Raw genomic sequence first — 23,629 nt, forward strand, 5'->3', positions numbered from 1 at the left:
AAAACAAAGAGAGGCAGGAGATCTATGGAGTTGAGCAAAGGCAGATGCCCAAGGGAGGAGCGAGAGGAAAAGGTGAAGGAATAGGGGCTTATACCAATAGTGTTATAATGTTTGGGGACTCTTTTATATGTCACTTTTGCACAAGTCAGGTCTGTGTTATAGTAAGAGTTACCATCCCTTGAGGGAGCAGGGTGGGCTTACCTTCCTGGAAGGGGCCAGGAGACAGGTGTATGATGAGGGAGAGCCTTGCAGGACCCTCATAGTAGGAAGTGACAATATGGCCACCAAGACCACACTCAATGCTTCTTTTTCAAATATTTTATTAATCTGTTTGGCCAAACAGTAATGGAAACTGAGAATAATAATTTGCTAAAAAGTTCAGGTCATGAATGCCCCTTTCCCCCAGGAAACTAAAGACTCCATGGTTACAGAATGCACCATTGGGTTATGACAACATTTCAAAATAATGTTTCCATTTCATATGTAACAATGTAAACTTCAAAAATAGTAAACTCTAATCCCAGGTCCCTCTTTACAGATCTATCACAGATAGAATTTTCTGGCTGACCTAAATTGTGTAAGGAAACAGCCTGGTGCTTAAAAGTTTCATAAAAAGGTTTACAGATTCAGTAAATAATTTTTCAGTCTTGGTCTTGACGTAAAAGCCACCAGCAACTCCATTCCAGCATATCTACCTTCTATGCATATTGTATCCCTTCAACCACATCCCCAATACACTGGTCACCAGCTTTATTATTTTTGTACATACACACACACATATATAGTTTTATTTGTTTCTAAAGATTTCTACATCTAAATTATAAGACGGCGCCAGTGACTTAGAATGTCACCTCGCTTCACATAAGTAAAGACGAAAATTCTGTAGAAGGCACTATAAATTCTCCTGCATAATCTCCTGAAGACACAAGAGTGCAGGCCAGCTGGGGTTGGACTTCATTCCCTCCCTGTGACCCACACACGCCTGTTCTGTGATGGTTATCATGTCCATTATCCTTTCCTGTTTCATCTCTTCTCACTCATCCATCCACCTACCCATCCACCTATCCATCCATCCATCCATCCATCCATCCATCCATCCATCCATCCAGATTAACTGACAGTTATCTTTTGGTTCATTGAAATTCCTTAAAATTAAAAGTACAGCTCTGATATAAAACAAAATATGACCTACTATAGCTGAAAAATAATCACAGTGTACAATGTCATTTTCAGTTGCTAAGATTCAAAACACGCCTGTCTTCCAAAGCGGTCGATGCAAGGCTCATTTTAACCTACTTTACATTCATTGAAAAAGCACTGAGAGGTTCTTTTTCTCTACCGTATTGAATTGGTTCCCTTAAGTGGAAGGTCTGATGTGGAAAAGTGCAAGCAAGTTGGACATGCCAATAAATACCATAGAACTTACCGCAGATTACCAAAACTGTACAGGTATGTACACCTTGCCCCACCGAGTCTCCTCCCAACAGAAGACCAAATCATTACTGCTGGGGTGCCCCAAGAGTCTCAGAGGAGCAGCCCTAGCGTGCAAAGGAAGGGCGGGCTCTCCTGCTCCTGTTCTGGGGTCCCGAGCCCAGATCTGCACCACCCTCTGCTGTTTCCTCCTTCTTCCTCACTTTGAGTCGGGTGAGCAGCTTGATCAACCAGACGTCCCACTCCTCTGGCAGGAGCAGGAGGAGGAAGCCCAGGCCAATGATGATGATGGCGATGACCCGAACCCCGTTGAAGACTATCTGACTGGTGTAGTGATCCACCACTGTGGGAGACAGAGCTCTGGTTACTCAGCAGCCAGGCTGAAGGCACAGGACCAGGAGATGCTGGAACATCCAGCTTTCCTGGGCAGCCCATGGTCCTCCTGGACTATAGAATCCTCCCACGCAGCACTTGCTCCAGGAGGGCAAGTGCATCACCTTAAACTTCCTAAAGCTTGCCTGGTATGAGGCACTTCACTTGTATTTCACCTCCCCACACTGAACTGGCTTTTGAGTCTAAACATTGATTTGAGGGTGAGAGAAAAATAGATAAGGAGAATCTGGGGATATGTATATAGGTTTGGAAGTCCAAACCTGAACCAGTTCCTTTAAGATAATAAATACGAGCCCTGCTCCTCTCTGAGCATTAATCCGCATGAGGCTCTAGTGCCTTTGGAGTCTTTGCCTTCGATGAGGGCTTATTAAAGGCCTGCGGGCTCACAGCCCATCTCAATCCACATTAAGTGATGGAACAAAATGAGAAGCAGACTCATGTCAGTTTACAAAAATCCAGATTGCCATTCTCCTGACAAGCCAACTAGCACTTAAAAGCATTGTGCCATTGGGGTCCCTTCTTTTCCTGTGGTGGGCTTTTCACTCTTTTATATACTAACATAGCACATTTGGAGAGTGCCTTCCACACAAGCCACAGATGGAGCTTTCATCATGCTCCCCTGGGAGAGAGACTGTAGACTTTATAGTGCGCAGCTTTTGAATGGTGACTTACTGAACAGTGGGTTAGGGCTGGGGCTGAGCATTTGCTGAGTCAGGCTTGTCTCAGTCCTGACCCTTCCTTATCTTCTTCCCCTCCCCCGTCTCCATCCCCAACTTTTCCCTCCTCCAGCAAATGAGCAGGAAAAGATTGAGAGGGGTAAATGTTAAATTTGGAAAAACATTGTTAAGAGCCCTCTGGCACCTCTGTATTCCACCATCATTCAGAAATATTTTAATCTGCAATACATTCTGTTAATCACTAGGTGGGCACAGTCACCAATCAGGGCCATGGGCAGGTGGCAGGCAAGTCCTAAAGGCAGGCAATGTTCTTGCTCTAACAAGCTTGGTAAGACGCGGGTTCCTTTGTTTCTCTCCTCCACTCAGGAGCTGGATTCCTACCTGAGACACCGTATTAAACCACTTAGGGTGCAGGTAAGTATGGTAGTAAGAGGTGATTCTGATTAATTTCACAAGCACCTGGCTACAGGTTACAGTCAAAGTAAGTTTCTATGTGAGACCTACCTGGACTATGCCTTTCTGGGCTAAAAACCTCACGTAAATGTACGTTGAAGAGTCAAAGAATGGAGGGGAGGATGTTGATAAGGTACTTTTCAGAAGCTCTAGGATATGGACCATCTTTTTGCCAGCCACACAAGAGCTCAGGTGCCACTGGCACTACTCTGTTCTGGTACTGTCTGAAGTGCCCTAGGCAGGCCACTGGGGAGGCAGGTGAAGACCCTGGGGGCCGGTGAGCTGGGGCCACGGACCTGGAGGTGTTGCTGAGCACAGTGTCTCGAAGCTCTGCCAGACCTCTGCATGCTTCTGTAAGAGATGGACCAGGCAAGTCTCATACAGAACACGTGAAGAGGGAGGAGCCAAATCACTGGGAAAGATTCAGAAAATGAAGAGACGCTCTGCTTGAGCCTATATAAAACCACTGTGAACAGGATACGGGCTGGTTCCTGGGAGGCTGATGGCCTAGAAGTGACAGTTTCAGGAGACAGCTTTGAAAGAAGCTGTGCTCCAGCCAAGAGTGTTCTGGAAAGGGCGGCTCTTGGCTTTTCCCTGGCAGAGAGCTGTGCACAGGGAGGCTGGGTTTGACCTGGGGATACTGGGAAGAACCCCCAAGTGCGAAGCAGTATGAGCTAGGGGAAGACAAAGGAGCCGAGGAGCAGGGTAATACAAGCTTTGTGAAGAGCCCTCAGGTGCATGTCAGCAAGGAAGCTCCAGGGCAGCAAAGTCAGCTCTGGTCCCACATGCTTTCTCCTAGGAGGAGGAGGGCAAAAGTGCCTTTTTGGTTTAAAATCTTTCTGTATCACCCCCTAAGCACTATTCTCCTGAAGAAAGATACTTGCAAAATTTATTTTTTTGCTGTATAATTTTCTCCATTAAAAATACTGATGATATTCATCTCTGCTCCCTGTAGCAATTAGAATTGAGATAACTTTAGATTTTGTGTCGTTGGGGGGGGTACATGCAAATCAGACCATTATCAAACCTCAACTTTTTACCTAAGTGTTTTATTTTTCTTTGCAAAAGAAACATGTATTATATACCAGGCACAATAAGATATATGTGAGTGTATATGTTAGAGTGTGTGTGTGAATGTGCGTGTGTGTATGAGTCTGTGTTCTCTGTGTGTGTTCTTCAACAAGCAGCTACAGAAGCCACATGGGATTACCTGCATTCACAGGGACACTGAGGACGATTCCGAGAGACATCAGCGTGGGATATGTAACAGCAATTCCAAAATTTAGTACAATATTGAATGCTGAAACAGAGAATTTAGAAAGTGGGTATTATTCACAACTGACCTGTTCTTTTCCTCCTCAGTGACTTCGCTGAGCACTATTTCTTGGGAGAGGGTGGAGCAGGAGTTACAAGGACCTTTTTCGGGATTTCCCCAGGGTGCCAGCGTTTGGGGTAAGGGAATGGTACTCTGGATGCTCAATGCCCTCTCTTTCCTGAGCTTTGGAGAAGGGAAGAGGAGCTCAGAGGGTGACCAATTGGGACACACTAGAAAAAGAGGATGGGGCCTTCTGAACGGATTTGCTTTGTGGCTGGCTGTAGGGCTGGGAGCTCTGGACGTGGGTTCTAGAGGACTCTGGTGAGCACCTGCTTTGTTGACTTTCTGCCTATCAGTAGCCTCTCAGTAAGTGACAGTGACAACGACAATGACAATAATAATGACAACTGATCGTATTTACTGAAGGCTGACACTCAGACAATGTTCTAAGAGCTCCCTGAGTGTTCACTTACAGCTCCTTACCCACCGTCATGCATGGGCAATAAGCGAGAAACTGGGCTGTCAGCTCCCTACCAGAGTGACAATGGTCACTGTCACTATGATAAAGATCATGAATACGGTTCGGGAAAAACTTTACTTTGTGAAACACAAACATCTTGGAAAGCAGCAAGAAATTGGGGATAACAGGGAACACTGCTTTTCTCTTTCAGCATGCAGGCTTCCAGAGCTCCTCTATGTTGCTGCTTTCTGGGGGTTCTGGACAAGGTGGGTGCCACTTACTCAATAAGAGAATGGAAAATCCACAAAGGTTTCCCCATGGAATGTCATCGAAGGAGCTCCAGTATTCCACTTTGGTGAAGTAGAGGATGACAGGGATGCAGGTGATGAAGAGGATGTTGAACACACCCAGGATGGAAAGGAATAAGGCAGCTTCTCCAAACTTGGCACTGCCTAGCAGGAGCTTGAAGAGGACCTGCGGAGAAGGGAGGAGGGTCGGGGCTCCCTCAGACTCCAGCTTGATGAAGCAGTTTGTGCTTGGTACAGCGGGGGCTGCACCAGAGGGTGGATGGCCATGGCTTAGGCAAAGTTTACCTCTCTCGGCCACCGGTTAAGGGGTTGTGGGCTAGGCCTGTGGGCCTCTGACCACATACTTGCACCTCCATCACAGAGGAATGCAGATTACCAGAGAACTTCTTCAGGAGTCACAGTATTTGCACTAGGTGTGACTTGTCTTTATTGTGTTCATACTACAACAATTGGCTATATCTGCCCTAATCACACATCTTCTCAGGACCCTGAACCTATGCAGCACCATCTGAAACCATACCCCAAGTAAAAGGGCTTTGGCTGCAAAGACCTTTTCTTAGATGTAAGGTGCAGCAATTTGCTCATCTGCTCTGTTCTACCACCCCCATGCTGGAAAGGGCACAGATTTCAGTGGAATGCACTTTGATTTCCTGTACCTGTTCTTCCTGTTCTTGCTGGTACATCATTTTGGGTGCTTGGAAGGTCAGGAGAAGAAGGACTGGAGCGGCTGGGCTTAGAGATGCCAAAGGCCTCCTCCAGCCCTAGCTTAGTGCTCTGGCTTACATGCGTTTCCGTGTTATTGTCCCTCTGGCTTTTCCCACCTTATCCTCATCCAGCCTTTCATACCTCACAAGGATGTGTCCCGGAACACATGCAGGGAGTGTGGAAAGGGAGAGACAGCCCTTCAACCTGCCACCTGTTAGTCCCTCTGGACAAATTTCAGGTAGCAGTGGACATGGGGTCAGGAATCTGAGTCAGAACACTGTGCTTTTTGTGGCTGGCCTTTACACCTTCTCTGCTCTTTGTTAGCACAGCTGACTAAGGCAGAGCTGGGCCTTGCAGTATGTTCTGCACTCGGAAAGTGGCTTTGAAATCTCAGCATGGTGCTAGTCTATCACATTCCCTTGGTGAGATGGGTTCCAGGGAAAGAAAACCATGTATGTGTCTCTCTGTGGGCAGAGAGGGCAGGGAGCTGATGAAAGATCAGAAGGCAGAATTATTTCATTTTCCAGAAACCATAGCACATGGTGTTCACAGAGCTGGGGTAAAATTGCTTTTTCTTATGACTTTCTACAGTACTTAACGTTCTCTGTCCAGCTGTCTGAATGCACAAAGGCCTGATATGTCTCAAAGCTAAAGTCACATTTCTCACTGAGTCCTCCGGGTCAGTACCCTAACTTCAGATCTCAAAGGATTGTCTATCGTACCCTAAAGAAGAAGAGTGCAGAAGAGAGCGGAGGTGAGGGGAGAGAGCAAGCAGGAGGCGTGGTCAGCTGAAATGGGGTGAGTAGAGCTGGAGCCCCCAGGGTGGGAGCAAATACTGTATTTGTTGCCTCTAGGCCTGCAGTGAGGAAGTGCTTTCTGATAGTTCTCAACATGCTGTCGAAGTGTATTGAACCCTCGTATCAGAACAGTCATGCATCTGTTCACTTAGCCTAGCGGCAATGTTTGAATCTAAGATGGATTCATGCTGCTGGCCACAAAGCCTTTGATATGATCAGGGTAAGGTGATAAGGGGGCCTAGTCTCATGGGTGGGAACTCATCTGAGCCAAACTGGGCAGCCTCAGAGGGCCTGGATCCTCTTGCATCCCACCAAATAATGAAGTCACAGATCTGCTAATCCAGCGGCACCGTGCATTTACTGCAACTGCTGCAAATGTGTGGTTGGCAGTGGAAAAGTCCAGAAAGGACAGTCTCTGCTTGGGCCCTACCCTTGGTACTCTCCACCCACCTCACGTGCACAGGAAACAACAGTCCTTCTCAGAGCACTGGTGCCATCTGGAGGTCCCCACAGTGAAAGAACATCCCTGAGACACCCCAAACTGGTCTGCCAAGAACCGGCCTTCCTGGAAAGCTGCTCCCACTCGTACCTTGTAGAGAGCTGACATGGATGCAGAGCCCACCACCAGAGCGATGCCGATGACAGAATGGCTGTGGAAGCCATCGGCGTAGGTCATCATCACGATGCCAGCGATGGCGAGGATGGCAGCCACGATCTGGATGGGTGGAAGGAAATGGCGGTCAGGGCAGCGGTGGGGACTCAGATGGACCACACGAGGCCAATCAGCTAGAAATATTCATGGGGGAGGGTGGCATCTCCATTCCAGGCCTCCTGGGGGAAGGGGAGGTAGGGGTACCCCATCGACAGGTTTGTTGCTGCTTAGAGAGTAACTCAGCCAAGCTTGGCATGACCAAGGACCTGAGCAGGTGCAGCCAGGTGTGGCGCATGGCTTAGTCTCAGTCTCAGGCCACGGCAAGTCACCATGACACTTGGAAACTTGGTGATCCTGAATTCTGGTGACAGGTTAATTTGTCATGACAAGGCCTGGTCAAGAGTCCCTGGGTAATACCTGGAACCTACCAGAAGGTGACCTCATGTGACCTCGCTTCTGTAATTTTGGTTCTCAACAGGAAAGGTGCAGAGGGGAGAGTGATGGGGACTGATAGAGCAGACCAGCCAGTGCTGGCTGTTAACAGGGGCCTGACCTGCAGGAGCAGCTCTGTCCTTTAGCTCTTAGGGAGTCAGGGTGTCCTCAGTAGAACAGATGTGTGCAGCCAAGTTTCAACTGCTGGGTTTACCAATAGATCTGTTCCTCTTATGGATCATTCAAAATTGATATTAGCTGTCTATAACAATGTCAAGTACCTAAGACTAACTTAAGAGTTTTCTTTGCATTTTCTTGTTTTATCCTTAAAATAGATATACAGTACTTGCCTACTTTTATAGACATGAAAACTTGGCTCACAGAGGTTAAATAATCTGCCCAAAGTCTCACCCCTGCTGTGTGGAAAAGCAGCCACAAATTTCAGGGGTGTCTGATGGTAAAGTTGGTGCTAATCAGTGTGAGCAGGACAGCCTGGTGTGCCCAGTGAGCTGTTGCTGGTCGGGCATCCCTGATGCAAATTGAGGCTTCCTCAGTGGGTTAAGCATTGATTTCTAGGTTAGTGAGAGCTACCGTGGTTGAACCTCACATGGTGTATCTGAGTTGCACAATTCTCCAGGTTCAACCTTCACGCATTATTTCCATAGAACACTACGTGTGCCTGTAACACAGAGGCCCAGAGAGCGGATGGTGTCCTATGTTAAAGCTGGTTCTCATCTACCTGCTTCTCTTTTCTCGCTTAAATCATTCACTCACAGTCACCTGTGTCCTTCTGCACCACACACACGCAGATGCTTCACATATAGATGCTACATGGACCACGTATGACTGTTCACTAAGAGAAAGAAGCAGAAGGTGTGAGACAATAAGCGGCCATCCCTCCCACTGGAGGACAAGAGAGGGGCAAGTGACAAGCAGATGAAGATGAGGTGCCGTCTGCCTCAGATGTCATATGTGCTGCAAAGATGCCACTCAGAACAGTTCAACCTGGCTAAGCATCAAGGCACGGTGCCCTGGGAGAAGAACTCAGAAAAGAAAAGACAGAGAGAAGAGAATAGCCAAACTTTCAGTGATTCTGTGCATCTCCAAACCTGCTTGAATTTTTCAAAACTTCCAGCTAAAGTTGAGGGAATGAAAAATAGGGTTATCTTTTACCCAAGAATTGCTGGGCAGGTTTCTAGCCTCTTCCTCTCTGCTATTGATTAAGTGATAAGCAACTGAAAGCTTCCACTCAAGCAGGGCCCATCAGTGCACTGGAGGGAAGGGGTTGGAGGAGCCAGAGGTGAGAGGGAATTGGCTCCCCACTTGGGTCAGTGGGGGGACACATGTCAGAGCCCCTGTGGGTTCCTTCTGGCAGGTGGATCAGGGACAGTGACCTCCTAGGGCCCCAGCCAAGAGGCACAGCATCTCTGAGCCACGTGTGGTGGGTCTCTGGGCCTCAGAAGCCGTGCAGGGATGTGAGACCCCAGACAGGTGCTAGGGCCTGTGGGTGCGGGACCTGCCTGGTTCTCAGGATCCTTCAGAGCAGAGCTGAGTCCACAGCCTGGGTGCTTTCTTCAGCCTGGATTCCCTGGAAGATTTCAGTTCTGTTTTATAAAGCATGCACTTATCAGGGTGTGGCAGCACACCCTGTAATCCCAGCACTCTGGGAAGCTGAGGCGGGAGGATTGCAAGTTTGAGCCCAGCTGAGCAACACAGCAATTTAGGGAAACACTGTTTCAAAATAAAAAATAAAGAAGAGGCTGAGCATTAGCTCAGGGTGAAGGCCCTGGTTTCAATCTCCAGTACCAGGAAACAAAACAAACAAAAAACCAAAAAAGCACATGCCTGTTTATTTTAAGTATTTGCACCCTAAGGTACTGCAAATTCTTAGTTCTCCCATGAAAACCTTTCCTGTGCTGCAGTGGGGTCTGTGCAGGTGCAGTTTGACCTGCAATTTCCCACATACCCCAACACCTTCTCCCTGAGAGGTGCTGCGTCTGCTTGTGGACAGGGACAAGCGGACCTGCCCCCCTCTTACCCCTCCTGTCCCACTGGACTATCCTGAAACAAGCACTGCTGGGCAACAGTGCCCCAGAACAGGACTGCTGAAAGCCACCGCCTCTGCTTCCTCTGGAGACCGCACAATGGAGTGAAGGACGATGCAGGCAGGGGCTGCTGTGAAGTGTCCTCGGATACCTTGTAAGCTTCACCCACCGAGACCTGCCAGCTCACAGGCTGGGCTCTGAGTCCCAGCAACCGGGGTGCTGACAGGATGCCACCTACTCCAGCTGGGCTGAAAGGGGAAGGAGGGCCCCAGAAGGAGACGAGGTAGGAGGACCTGTGCTACCCATCACGCAGCCCACCGCTGCTGCCTAGTCTTGCTCAAAATGTGGCAGGCTGCATATTCTCTGCCAAACAGAACCAATTTGGATGCTTCTTTAGGTTGTATAGTTTGGGGCAATTTTGCAAAAGGGAAAGAACAGACTAATTTTTAAATATGCTTTCCTGAACCCTCTTCTCCCTGGCTTCTGGGGGATTGCTCTCATTGGCCCCAGGAATGTTAGGGTTGGAGGCAACTGAACACCTCTGTGATCCATTCCTGCTGCCTGCCTTCTGTGTCCTCTGTGCCAGGTGCAGGCTGCAGGGTCGCCACACAGGAGCAGACGCAAGAGTCTGCACCCAGCAATAGCCCTTTGGACGTGCTTAGCACGCTTTGATTGCTGGAAACACCAGTTGCAGTCTGAATGAGAGGGGAACTGATCTTGGGAAAAGTGCACCATCCCAGTCCCCAGCAATGTGCCACTGGGGCTTGCGCCTGCATGGGTGACCCCTTGGCAGGGAGGGGCACCTTCTTGCTCTGTCTTCACCCTCACCACCAGGGGAAAGCCCTGCCAGAGAGAGGTCATGAATGAGCAGTCCCTTGCAATGGAGGCTGGGGTCTCCCCCAGTGTGGCCACAGTTGGTCGGCTCTGTGCCCTCAGACTCTTCCTGCTTTGTCTCACTGTTGCCTTCGACACACAAAACTGCCCTCCCGAGTATTCACCAGCCTCTGACACTGTCCAAAGACTGGGACTGACCCATCCACTTCTAATTGAGAAGGAATAATAATGACATTGAGGAAAATTAATATTTCTTGAATTTCATGAGCCAAACATGTACCTGCTTATTTTACTCTCACAGCTGCTCTTGCTGTGGAAAGGTTCTGTCCACTTTAAAGATCAAGGCAAACTAAGGCTCAGAGACATTTACCCATGGTCTGACAGCTTGTAAGGGTAGAGTGAAGACCTGCAGCCTAGTCATGTGAATAGCTTGAGCACCTCACACTGCACAAGAACTTCTGGTCTTGGACACACAAGGAGTGCACACTGAGACAGAAAGCAGTTTCTGCAGATAGCTGAACAGCTCTTTCCCTCTGATGCCAGAAACCGCCCCCACCCCCAGCATTATAAAGCATATTTGCTTCTTTCTGGATTTGTGTACATGAGCAAGGCTTTTCCATGCTCCTCAGGAAATGCATCTGTCTTGATAATGCAAGTCTCCTCTGCAACCTGCTCCATGGGTGCATCCTTCATAGTCCCTCGGGATGGGGAACCAGGTGATCTTTCTTCAACCTTTGGAAGCTCCCAGTAGAGGATGCTAGCTAGCCTGGAAGTCTGGGAGAAGTCTGAGTGATCTGTGCAAACTTATATATTACCTTGGACCCCAATATCTGCTGTGAAGGGGAAACTTTCAGTCTCACAGATATTGCTGATCTCTGAGCTTCTGAAGAACCAAGGACTGCTCCCCGCAACACACACACCGCAGGAAGTTCTTAGATGAACAGCCATATATTCCTAAGAAACACTCCCAGTGTTTGCAAGTCACAGTGTCCCATCAGCAATACCAGCTTGAGGATCTCCCAAGGCAGCACTGGGCTAGTACCGGAGGCCTTCCCCACAGAATGTTATGTAGTATTCAGTGGTCATCTGAGACTACTGGATCAAGTGCCACATGGCTAGACTGTATCACAGCTCAGGGACCTTGGAGGAGGCCCTCTATCCATAATTAGCAAGGCAGAAAAGATTTGGAAGTGCTATGCTGCATTCTGTGAGTCTGTGGGAGTACTTCAGACTTTTTCATACCTCCATTCCTTAAGCTCAAAAAATTCTACTTTCTTATGTGAGATGCAGCATTTTTCTTGAACTATCTCTCCCAGTAACAAGGTCTCATTTTTAATTTGCTTGGGACATCTGAATCATGCCAAAAAGCTCCATGAATTCTCTTGTTTCTGTGCATCAGAATAAAGTCAGGAAGGACATGATGTTTTGCGGTGGCCTGGAGACACCCCTGTCCTTAGTGTCAAGTCAGGTAGTCCAGGAGTGAGTGATAGCAGGACACCTGTAGTCCCTGCAGAGATGTATTAGACCATGTGTTTGCTGAAGGTTTTTCTGGGTGGTAGCCCAGGGAGTGAGGTTTTATTCCAAAATTAACACTAAGTCTCAAAACAAATTCTCCCCCTACTGCAAGCTAAAAATACAACTCAGCAGTTGACTCATGTCCCCACTGCTGTTTGAGTAACTCGGGTGGGTGTGAACCCACCTTTAGGGTGATGTCATTGTTCCCAGGACAATGAGGCAGGGACCGGAAGTGCAGGGTCCGGAGCCCAGCCCTTGCAGGTCCTCATACAGGTTCCCAGTGTGGCTTGAATTAAGACATACACATGGGATTTGTTTCCCTAGATTTTTATGGGTTTTTGGTACTAATTTTGACCTGGCTGCCCATCACAGGGGGCAAAAAGTAAGAGATGTACTGTAACAACAAGAGAGCTAGTGGTGTGGCTAGAGCTCTCTCTGTCCTGGTCTATGGCAAGGTGATGGTGGGTGGTAGCATGTCCTGCCACCAGAGTAAGCCAAGTAGAAGCCACTAGGATTCTGTCCATGCTGCAGGTCACCTGTTCCTTTTACCGGAGTGTGGACTCTCCGTATCTCAGTTAGTACTTGCCAGTGCATTTATTACATTTCCTACAACTTTTCCAAAATCTGACTAGCTTTGTATTTTACTAAGTTTTGCTTTAAAAATGCACAGCAATCCAAGCAATGTAATTTCATTTGGTCTGTATCTGCAGGGTGAAGGAAGTGGAATTACTACTCCCACAGTTTGGACTTGGCATGAATGTGTCTGGCTCCCTTGGGCTGTGACACATGGGCTAGGCAGAGGGCCACACCCACCCACACGCATGGATAGGCAGGGTCTCTGGCTTCAGAGGCATCCTCACTACAGAGTGCTGGCAACGGCAGAAAGCTCCAGGCTGCAGGGCACAGTCATGCCGTGTGCTGCAGCTTGGGAAGCTGCCATGGGAGAGTGGGTGAGTATGCAGACAGCGGAGCACATGGCCATTCGCAGGTTGGATCCCCAACCAGCACACACTTTAGGGAATGCTTGTTGAAATGCTTGAAATGAAAGGTGCTTTAATGGATGCTTGTCTTACATGGTTTGCAAGCAAGAAGGTTTGCAAGGCACACCAAGAACCGAGCCCTCTGTGGGCCCCTTTTCTGCTGTGAATCAGGACAGTGGCCAGCAGCTCTGCTCACAGTCCAGCACATGGAGCTAAGCAAGCCAATGGGCAGGTTGTGGTTGACATGACTGAGTGAGGGAGGAAGACATATAATAAGGAACTTACCCTCACTCCCATGAACCTGTCCCTGAGAACGATCCATGAGAGCAAGAACACAAAAGCTTTGTTGCAGCAGAACAACACGGAGACATCCGTAGTGTTTATTTTCTTTATTGCATGTAAGTACAGGTAGTTTGTGAGTGTCCAAAGAACACCAAAAGGTGCTGCCTTGGTAAAAAACACCTTCAAAGTCAAGCCATTGTCTCCAAAAAATCGACAGCATTCCCTAAAACAAGGAGAGAGAGGCAGTGTTATTATATTCTTGGGTTGATACAGACCATTTCTTCCCTATACACAATTTTTTAAAAGAAAATATAGAAGGGGGCAAGGTCTTTTAACTTATCTTTTTTTTCAGTACTGGGGATTGAACCTAGGGCATCTTGCATGCTAACACACTCTATCACCAAGCTACATCCCCAGACCTTTTTATATTTGAGACAGAGCCTTGCTAAACTGGCCAGGCTGGACTTGAACTTGGGATCCTCTTGCCTCAATCTCTCAAGTAGCTGGGATTATAGACTACTATATTTTTTTAATAAAATCTATTACAGCTCATGGAACTATTGCTTTGTTCAGTTGAAAAGTGTTGCACAGGGACTTGATATCATAGACTTCTCCTCCTGTTTGGAATTAATTATTCTACACAGAGGGTGTGTTGGAATTATCTGATCTGAAGGTTCAAGTCTATGGGGGTTGACTGAATGATTCTGTCACTTGCTGAGTAAGAAAGGGAAGTCGCTAGATCTTTTTTTCTTTTTTAAGTGGGGAAGAGAATAGTGGCAGGATATAGATATATTTAAAATTTTTATCCCAAACTGGAACTGTCTTTGTGGTCAGGGCAGATACTTTCTGGGCACATCTAATACGTATACTTCGGCTACGATGCAAACAGTGCTAACTACCTACATATTTTCTGAGACCACTTTTAAAATACTTTGTCCTCCCAAAAGGAAGTACAATGCCCATGTCTCTAAGAGCCTTTCCAACCCAGGAAGAGCAAGCAGACCCAAGATGTCAGAGTTTTCAAGGAGGACAAGATGAGAAAACGTCTGCAGAATAAAGTTTTTCAAATTATTCTAGATCCTTGGGAGAATGATCACGGGAGACTGAAGAAGCATTTAAGAAAAGTAAAGCCAGTCCTCCACATGCAGAAGAAGAAAGTTGGGAGAGCAGCTCCCACAGGGTCTTCCTGCGAAGTATGGAGGGAACCTTAGAGAGAGGCCTGGTCTGTGGACAGCTGCTCCCCACCCCAGCTGTTGGGGACTGAAGACCATCACTCTGTGGGGCCTGATGAGACAGTGAAGAGCTGGACATGAAAAGGTGCTACCTCTAGGGAGCTTCCTGTCCCTGTTAAAGACATAATGAAGCCATAGGGAGTGATGGTGATCAGTGGAAAGGGGTGTCAGCCCAATGTGGATTTAGAACAGACTCAGACACACTGAACCACAAGAGCAAAAGAAAAGATGTCACTAGAATGAGCTAAATACATGAGGGTGGAGAACTGTACATCCCCTGACCACTTAATATTACAATTCAGCATTGAAGGAGGAAAGTAAGAAGCAATTACTGTTAGTCCATAATCAAATATGTCTTTGTCAATTACTCAATGATGAAACAGCCAGAGAAGAGATAGAAAACTCATTAGAAAAGGGTAAAGGCCTCTATTCACAGAACAATCTGCCTTCCTGCAAAGAGAGTGGCCAGAAAGGATGGCTTCTTTCATGTTTGTGACTATGGTGGCTACGGGTGCTGCGAATTGCTTCAGTATGACAAGAGGAATATAAGTATTCATTCCTGCATTAATACCAACCTATTTCATCTATATTTAAAGGTTTCCCTTCATAGAAGAATGCCAAGCAAGTCGGATTTCCAAGTTCCTCTTGACTTGCTATTATAGTGGCTATCCAGAGCCAGCTGAACAGCTGCTTCCTCTCTGAGAATCTGCATTTGATTCCTCCAGTGCCTGGTGGTTATAGAAATGGTGGAGAAAAAGGATAGGGCATGGACATGGTTTAGTGTTGTTTGCCCAAGCTGCCAGAAATGGGAAGAGGATTGAGATCCTATCTTGGAAATGGAAAAAGCCATGGTTTCTGGGCCTGGTAGAATTCTGTTGGCTTTTTGAGGACTCATGACCAAGGAATTACACCTTACCTTGGTGAATCCAGGTTCTTATGAGACCAAAATGGTTGGCCCCTTATGGGGCCAGTGAACCTTACTCTGATTTAAGACCATAAGCTGAGCACCAATCCATGTCAACTGGCTTACTTATGTATGCTCTGGGCCAAAAGGAGATAAAAAGCTCAGGTGTACCTCTGCCAGAGGCCTCTTCTTGAGACACAAAGACTAGAGTACAATAGATACTGTGTTGAGAGATTTCTGACCAGACGATCAAATATCTTTCATTTCTTCTACTCTCTGGTGTCCTTGGGCAGCTAAAGGCCCAAGGCTGGCAGAATGCTGTCCCATATACCTCAATCCTTTGGTTTCCACTGACGGACTCACAGGCCAATCAAAGTTTAGACATGCTTATTTACAATCCTGTTTGTAACAATTGTTCTTGGGTAATTAATAAGTAAAACTTAAAAATTAATAAATAATTAATAAATAAAATAATTATAAATATTTATAAATCAATAAATTACTTCTCATATGAATAAGAAATGCTACCCAAAAAAATCTAAGTTGATAGCTTCAAGGAAAACAATAAAATGAGGCACTGGAATATTGCTCTTGAGTAATATATTCAGAGAAACATGGTCAAAGGCAGGTAAGACTACAAAAATCTTTCAATTTTGCATTTCTCTTACTTGACCAATATTTATGTTCTTGGTATTCTTTAAGGAATCTTGACTGCAGAGCCTGTCTTAGTGGGATTAATGATAGCTTATCATTTAACCCAAATCAACAAATACTTGTTTACCATTTGTTATATTTCCAACTCTAGATAAGACACTGTGGCTGATGCAGAAAAAGTAAACTTTTTAAAATTAAGAAATCTAAAAAAATAAATAAAATTAAGAAATCTTCCTGAATCATTTATTTTGTAATTTTCTTTACTTTTTTTTTTTTTCTGTTTTCATTTTCTGGGGTTTCTTTTAGTTTGATGTTGGGTCTTCTGGTTTGATCTTCTGATTTGGTCTTTTATCTCCTTTGTCCTTCACTTTTATCTTGGGAGTGTGAAAGATTATTTCAAATTTATACTCCAACTCTTCTACTAAATTTTAAAAATTGATTCTTATATTTAGCTCCTAAATATAAGAGTAGTAGTCCCTACTCTTAAGACATACATGGTACAACTGGAGAGATAAGGCTGACCTCCCGTGAGAAAGCAGCATAAACCTAAATGAGGCAGAGATTAAGGTATGGCAAACTAACTGAGCAAGTAGGCATGACCTGCCAGTAACAGAGATCCAGGCAATGCATAGAAAAACAGTTCCTGAAGCCCTGAACCTGGAACCACAGAATGCTATCTTTAATTCTTCTCATAAGAACTTAAGCAGGTTTTTGATAGGATGGCCAAGACCTGACATTGGTATGAGGAATGGGAGATACAAAAAATGGCTGCCCTTGAGCTGTTGGCCACTATGTTCTCTCTTTCATGGTGGTCTGGTCTCACACTGAATTGTACTTCTATTCCTACTTTTAATTGGACTACACTCACTCTGCAGAGCATATTTCTTTTCCTATCTTTAATAAATATAAAACGTTGCTACCCTTTGTGCTTGTTTTGTCCAGTTCTTTCTTCAGAACAAAAAGAACCTAGAAAATATTTCTGGAAGGTATCCCCAGCACCCTAGAACCTGGTAACACAAATATAATAAGATATTAGACAACATATAATATAAGGCCATGGCATTCTTGTCCAATGTAGAGAGCTAGAAAGATTGGAGAAGACCTCATAAAACATGTAGATTCTGAGTTGAACCTTGAAGAATACATAGGATTTATATAATGTGGAGGGAGAGATAAGAGGAGGAATTGTGTCTATGAAACAGGAATGAGTGCCTTTTTAAAAATAAATCAATATTGGAAATTAAATAAGATAACAAATTTAAAAATTAATATAATAATTGGAATATAAAACCAAAAGTCTTCCGTAAGATGAGACAGAGAGGTAACTGAAGGGAGGGAGGGATGGAAGGAAGAAAAAAGAGAGGGAAAGAGAGAAAGAGAAACTTAGAATATTAAATCAGAAAGTCTAATACTGAACTAAAAGAAGCTCCAGAAAGAGGAAACAGAAAAATCAAAGTGGAAGAAATAACAAAAGAAATAGTTCAAGAAAATTTCTTAGAACTAAATAATATGGATCTACTTAAGTTAAAGGCCCATCAAGCACTAAGTAAAATAACGAAGAATGAATCACAGAGCGTGTACTGGTGAAGTAAGAAGATAAAGATCTGAAAGCTCCCAAGAGACGGGTGGACATAGTGGCATACACATGCAAGCCCAGCACTTGGGAAGCTAAGGCAGAAAAGCTGCTGGGAGTTTGAGGCCAGCCTAAGCTACACAGCAAGACATTATCTAAAGAAGAATACATACATACGTATGTATATACACATAAATAAGTAGATAACTTCCAAGAGAAAACAGATTAAAGGATAGGAAATCATACAGTACCAGATATCTTAAGAATAAAGATGAAAGCCACGCAATCATAGTCTAATGCCTTCCTATTTTGGAAAAATTATTTTTCCTGCCAGAGTTATATAACCAGGTAACTATCAATCTGTTGTGAAGGTAGATAAGGATATTTTCAGTGATGTGGAACTGCACAACAATGTCTCCTGAGGGGCTGGGGATTTAGCTCAGTGGCAAAGCACCTGCCTGGCAAGCGCAAGGTCGTGAGTTCGGTTCCCAGTACCGGAGAAAAACAAAAAAACAAAACAAAACAAACAAACAAAAAAATGTCTCCTGAGCCACTGGAGGACAGGTGGCACTGACACAAGAGATGTATGTGTGGCAAAACTGGCTGGGAAGTAGGTGTGACCTCTTAATTACAAAAATCCCAAGACACATGTGCAGAACAGTTCCCAAAGCCCTGCACATGGACTTCTTATGAGAATTCAAGCAGGTTTCTGATGAGATGGCCCAGACCTGATGTCAGCCTGAAGACTAGGTGATACAAAAAAAGACAGTCGCCATTAGTTTTTGTCACTATGTTCTCTTGCGTATGTGGCCTTCCCTCTCGCTGCCTACAGCGTGTATCTTTTCCTACTTTTGCTTCCCGCAAACTCACTCTGCAGAGCCTGTTTCTTTTCCTACCTTTAATAAAACTTTGCTACTATTTGTGCTTGTCTTGATCAAATCTTTGCTCAGGACAGAAAGAACCTAGAGACCACTTCCAGAAGGAGACTCCAGAACTCCAAAACCTGGTAACAGCACCAACACAAGGGTGTAAGCCAAAGAGGCAGCAAACATGGCAGTAGAAAGCAGGGATCCACTATGAGCAAGAGAGAAAGCAAGTCATGGCAGGATGTTCTGCAGCCAACCAGGAAATACAGGAGGCTCTGGGAAGGGAGTTTCCAGGAAGCCTTGTTAATGAAGTATCAAGGAAAATACTGGGAGGTTTTTGAGATGCTGGAACATTTACCGAAAAAGAAAAAAAGAAAAGTAATCATTGACATGGAAATAAAGACAAATGAGGCAAAAGAAGCAAATACTACTGGCACGAGAAATGAGGGGTTGTTCACAAAGGGAGGCAGAGTCAAGGAACAAAATCTGCATGCTCATAATAGTGAAAATGCTCTTAGTTAGAATTGGGATACCATCCTGTTGAAGGGAACGGAATCACGAAAAGAATAGGTGGAGTAATACAGAAATCAGCGCACATCTTATTTAAGAAGGGCTGAGCTAAGAATTTAAGTTAACTAAATTGATATAAACACCAATGGAAAGTATCCACAAGATTAAGGGTGGCTTGGAGCAGGCAGCTAGGGAGCAGGAGGTGTTACTTTTTATGATAATCCTTTTATTACTTATTTTGCTTTCCAAATAATGTATGCATTCATCACATTGCCAAAATAAAAATTAGTTAAAAATACAAGAGAGAAAGGGACAGAGAGAGGAGAGACAGAGAGAGAAAAGAGAGAAGAGAGAGAGAAAAATATGAATTGCCTGTAGTAGAGGCCAAAACCTGGATGCTTTTGAGCTCTGAGGAGTGCAGCTGAAAACTTCAAGGAGAAAAAAGCCTGCCATTTGCAGTTAAGGACACTGTAACCCACGCAGATTAAATGACCTGCTCAAATTCAAACAGCTATTTGTGTGGAGCTGACCCACAGCCGTGCTATTCCTCTGTGAACCCCCAGAGCCCTCTTTTCCGGACCTTTTCTGGATCTATGTCTCTGTGACTCTCCACACCCTTAATCACCCCACAGAATAGCAAGCATCTCCCCAGTCCCCCTTTCCTCCCTTCCTCTCTTCTGTAGGCAGATTTTTTGGGATATCCATCTGCATCACTCTTCCACAACGTTTCCTCTCCTTTTCCAGCAACTCTAACCTAGTGTCAGCTCTGTCCACTTGCCCAGGTCTCCTGACCAGCTGGTCACAACCTTCGCCATTGATGCTAATCCCCGTAGGTACTTTCTGTGTTCATCTTACTCCTGAGAGCCTCTGCCATTGTGGATGTTCCTTCTTAAAATGCCTTCCTGGCTTCCACCTCAGCACACTCCTGTAGGTTTCCTCCCCACACTCCTTACCCTGCCAGGTTTTCTCTGCAAGACTGCCTTAACATTTCCCCAGGGTTCTTTCTAGTTTTTTCACCCTGAAAAATCTCACCTACTCCAACGGTTTCAAAGCCCAGCTGGTTACTCTTCAGCCAAGAGCCTTCCACACGATGCCATCTTTGTCTTGAACATTCCTGGATACTTCGAACTCAGCCTTCCCAAATGAACTACGTGTTTTCCTCAACCTTCAATCCTTATATGGTACCATGATTCATGTTTGTATCCAGACCACATAACTGAGGATCATTCTTAGCATCTCTCTTTTTCCCTCTTCAAATCTAATTAATCACCAAGTCCCACAAATTATTTCTTCTAAGTGTTCCACCTGCTTGGGCATTGTTGTAGTCTGTACCCCACCCCCTCTTACACTCAATTAGACTCTAACTGAGTCTACTACTTGTAGTTAAGGATGCTGTAGCCCAGGCAGATCAAATTATATCATAATAAGCAGCTAAGGACTTACACCATTCCTAAGTCCCTCACTGGACAGTTTATATAAGGGATACATCTTAACATTCAATATATTCAGTTCCCAGTTTAAAAGCCTGGATTAGTTTCCCACAGCTAAAGAGGAAAAGAGCCATGATGCTGTTTGTCAGCTAGTAGTGACACTGCCACCTGGTATTCACAGCTTAGCTGGTCTCCCAGCATTGATACTGTGACTTTTTTTGGACTTTAAAAATCTTGGAGGAGTCACATTATGTAAAATTTTGTGCAAGAATGAAATATTAGTCATACCTTTATTATGGTGCTGCAAATTTGCATTAAAATGGAACTGCAATGTATTTAAATTTTTACCAGATAATCCTCCTGCCCAGCCAAGATTGTATCCAAAGTTCATGCACACTTTTATTTCTTAAAAATTCTTTTATCCATTTCTCAGTTGATGGGCATTTGGGTTGTTTCCAAGATTTAGCTGTGACAAATTGCGCTGCTATAAACATGAGTGCACATATATTGCTGTGGTATGATGTTTTTAATTCTTCTGGGAAGATACCCACGAGGGGAATAGCTGGGTTAAGCGGGACCTCTAATCCTGGTTTTGTGAGGAATCTCCAAACTGATTTCCACAGTAGTTTCACCAATCTACACTCCCACCAGCAGTGGAGAAGGGTTCCTTTTCCTCCACAGGCTCTCCAGCAATTTTTATTGGTTGATTTCTTAATGATAGCCATTCTTTCTGGGGTGAGATAGAATCTCAGTGTTGTTTCAATTTGCATTTCTCGAATGACTAATTATATTGAACAGTTTTTCATATATTATTTTGCCATTAGTATTTCTTCATCTGAGAAGTACATCTGGTAATCTGACCAGCTTTGATGAAGATAAAAATATATAATATAACAACCATTGTTGATCCCTATCATTTTTGTTCTGAAACCCTGTATCATTCTTATTGTTATTGCTTTGTTTTGTTTTTGTCTATGTTGTTGGCATTTTGCTATTGTTCTTTTTAAAAATTCTCTTTAAAATGAAAAAATTTTTTTTAAATATTTCATTTTAAAATACTCATAACATAAAACCACCTTAATCATTTCTAAGTGCATAGTTCAATAATGTTAAGTACTTTCATATTACTGTGCAAACTCTAAAACTTTGTCATCTTGCAAAACTGAAACTTTGTACCCATTAAAGAACAATTTCCCATCACTCCTCCCTCAACCTAGGAGATCTTCATTCTACTTTGTCTCTATGAACTATCTTAGGTTCCTCATATAAGTGTATTATACAGTGTTTGTCTTCTTGCAACTCAGCTCAGCCATGTTGTAGCCTATGTCCGAATTTCCTTTCTAAGGTGGAATAATATCCCACTGTATGTATACACCAATTTATTTATCTATTCATCTACTGAAAGACACTTAGGTTGTTTCCATCATGACTACTGTGAATAACACTAATAAGAACACAGGGATACAACTACCTCTTTGGACCCTGCCTTCAATTCTTTTGCATATATACTCAAGACTGGAATTGCTGAGTTATGTGGTAAATCTATTTTTTAAAATTTATTTTAGAAATAAAAGAAGGAAAATATATTAAGAAACAGACATCCATTACAAAACAGCATAAGAACAATACAAGCAATACTGAATTACAGACAAAGTGGTATGAAATCAACAATGGTTGTTGTATTATGTATTGATATCTTCAAAGTGGTTTCTCAGGAAAACAGAGACATGCAAGATTGATCAAATAAGTAATCATTAGCTGTTCCTTTCAGTAAAGCATTAGAAGTCAGTAGTACAACTATGTTAGCTGTCCTGTATATACACACATACATAATTTCCTCTTCTTTCTTTTCTCTTTTCCCTCATCCCAGTTGCTCTTTTCTTTTGAGCATTTTCCTTTTGTTTCGCAATGTCTACCATACCTCCTGGTAAATCAATTTTTAATGTTTTAGGAACAAGCATACTGTTTTCTATAGTAGCTGGTCCATTTTACATTCCACCAATAATGCACAAGTGTTCTGATTTCTCCACATCCTTGCAAATACTTGTTCTGTTCTTTTAAATTGTAGCTCTCAGAGTGGGTATGAGGTGATACTTCATTATGATTTTGATTTTGATTTCCCTAACCATTAGCGATGTTTGACATCCTTTTGTAGGCTTGCTGGCCATTTTTCTACCTTCTTTGAAAAAAGATCTATTCAAATCCTTTGCCCATTTAAAAATTGTTTTTACGGGCTGGGGATTTAGCTCAGTGGCACAGCGCCTGCCTGGCAAGTGCAAGGTCATCAGTTTGATTCCTGGTACCGGAAAACAAACAAACAAAAAAATTGTTTTTACTATTGCGGAGTTGTAGTTCTTTATATATTCTGAATATTAACTCCTTGTTGAAGAGATGACTTGTATGTATTTTCTTTGTGTGCTGCCTTTCACTGATTCTGTCCTTTTATGCACAAAAATTTTAAAATTTGATATAATCCAATCTATCTTTACTTTTGTTGCTTATGCTTTTGGAGTCCTATCCAATAAATAATTGCCGGGGCTGGGGATTTAGCTCAGCGGCAAAGCGCCTGCCTGGCAAGCGCAAGGTCATGAGTTCGGTTCCCGGTACCGGAGGAAAAAAAACCAAAAAAAAAAAAAAAAAACAAAACCAATAAATAATTGCCAAATATGACATCGTGAAGCTTTCCCCAAGAATTTCATATCTTTGACCCATTTTGAATTAATTTTTGTATATCATGTAGTATAAGGATCCAACTTCAGTTTGCTATCCAGTTTTCCCAACATCACTTAATTGGGAACAGACCATCTTTTTCTCATTGAATGATCCTGGCATCCTTTCTAAGAAGCACTTGACCATATAAATGAGGATTTATTTCTAGCTCTTTGGTCTCTATGTCCATCTTTATGTCGGTGTTATACTATGTTGATCACTACAGATTTGTAGCAAGCTGTGAAATCAGGAAGTGTGAATGAAGTCTTCTTCAATTTGTTCTGTTCTTTCAAGACTGTTTTTAGTATTTAGAGTTCCTTGAGATTTTGTATGAATTGTAGTATGAGTTTTTTCTTCTGCAAGAAAATGCCATTGGCATTTTGATAGGGATTGCATTAAATCTTTAGAAAGCTTTGGGTAATATTATGTTACAATATTAAGTTTTCCAGTCCATGAACACTAAACACCTTTA

General features: G+C 44.0%; 1 protein-coding gene across 2 annotated transcripts in view; it reads right to left on the reverse strand.

The window, feature by feature from the left end:
- Nucleotides 1-303: 303 nt before the first annotated feature.
- Slc35f3 (solute carrier family 35, member F3) overlaps nt 304-23,629 on the reverse strand; it is a 311,742-nt gene continuing 288,416 nt past the window's right edge. For both annotated transcript variants that reach the window (XM_005404959.2, XM_005404960.2), the window contains 5 exons: nt 13,283-13,502; nt 7,129-7,254; nt 5,011-5,203; nt 4,165-4,254; nt 304-1,774 (listed from right to left, as the gene is read on the reverse strand). In XM_005404959.2, the coding sequence (XP_005405016.1) occupies nt 1,539-1,774; nt 4,165-4,254; nt 5,011-5,203; nt 7,129-7,254; nt 13,283-13,502 (865 nt within the window). In that variant the 3' untranslated portion in view covers nt 304-1,538. The remainder of the gene's footprint in view (nt 1,775-4,164; nt 4,255-5,010; nt 5,204-7,128; nt 7,255-13,282; nt 13,503-23,629) is intronic.

The sequence above is a fragment of the Chinchilla lanigera genome, unplaced genomic scaffold (assembly GCF_000276665.1).
Source record: "Chinchilla lanigera isolate Chin_1 unplaced genomic scaffold, ChiLan1.0 scaffold00091, whole genome shotgun sequence".
NCBI lineage: Eukaryota > Metazoa > Chordata > Mammalia > Rodentia > Chinchillidae > Chinchilla > Chinchilla lanigera.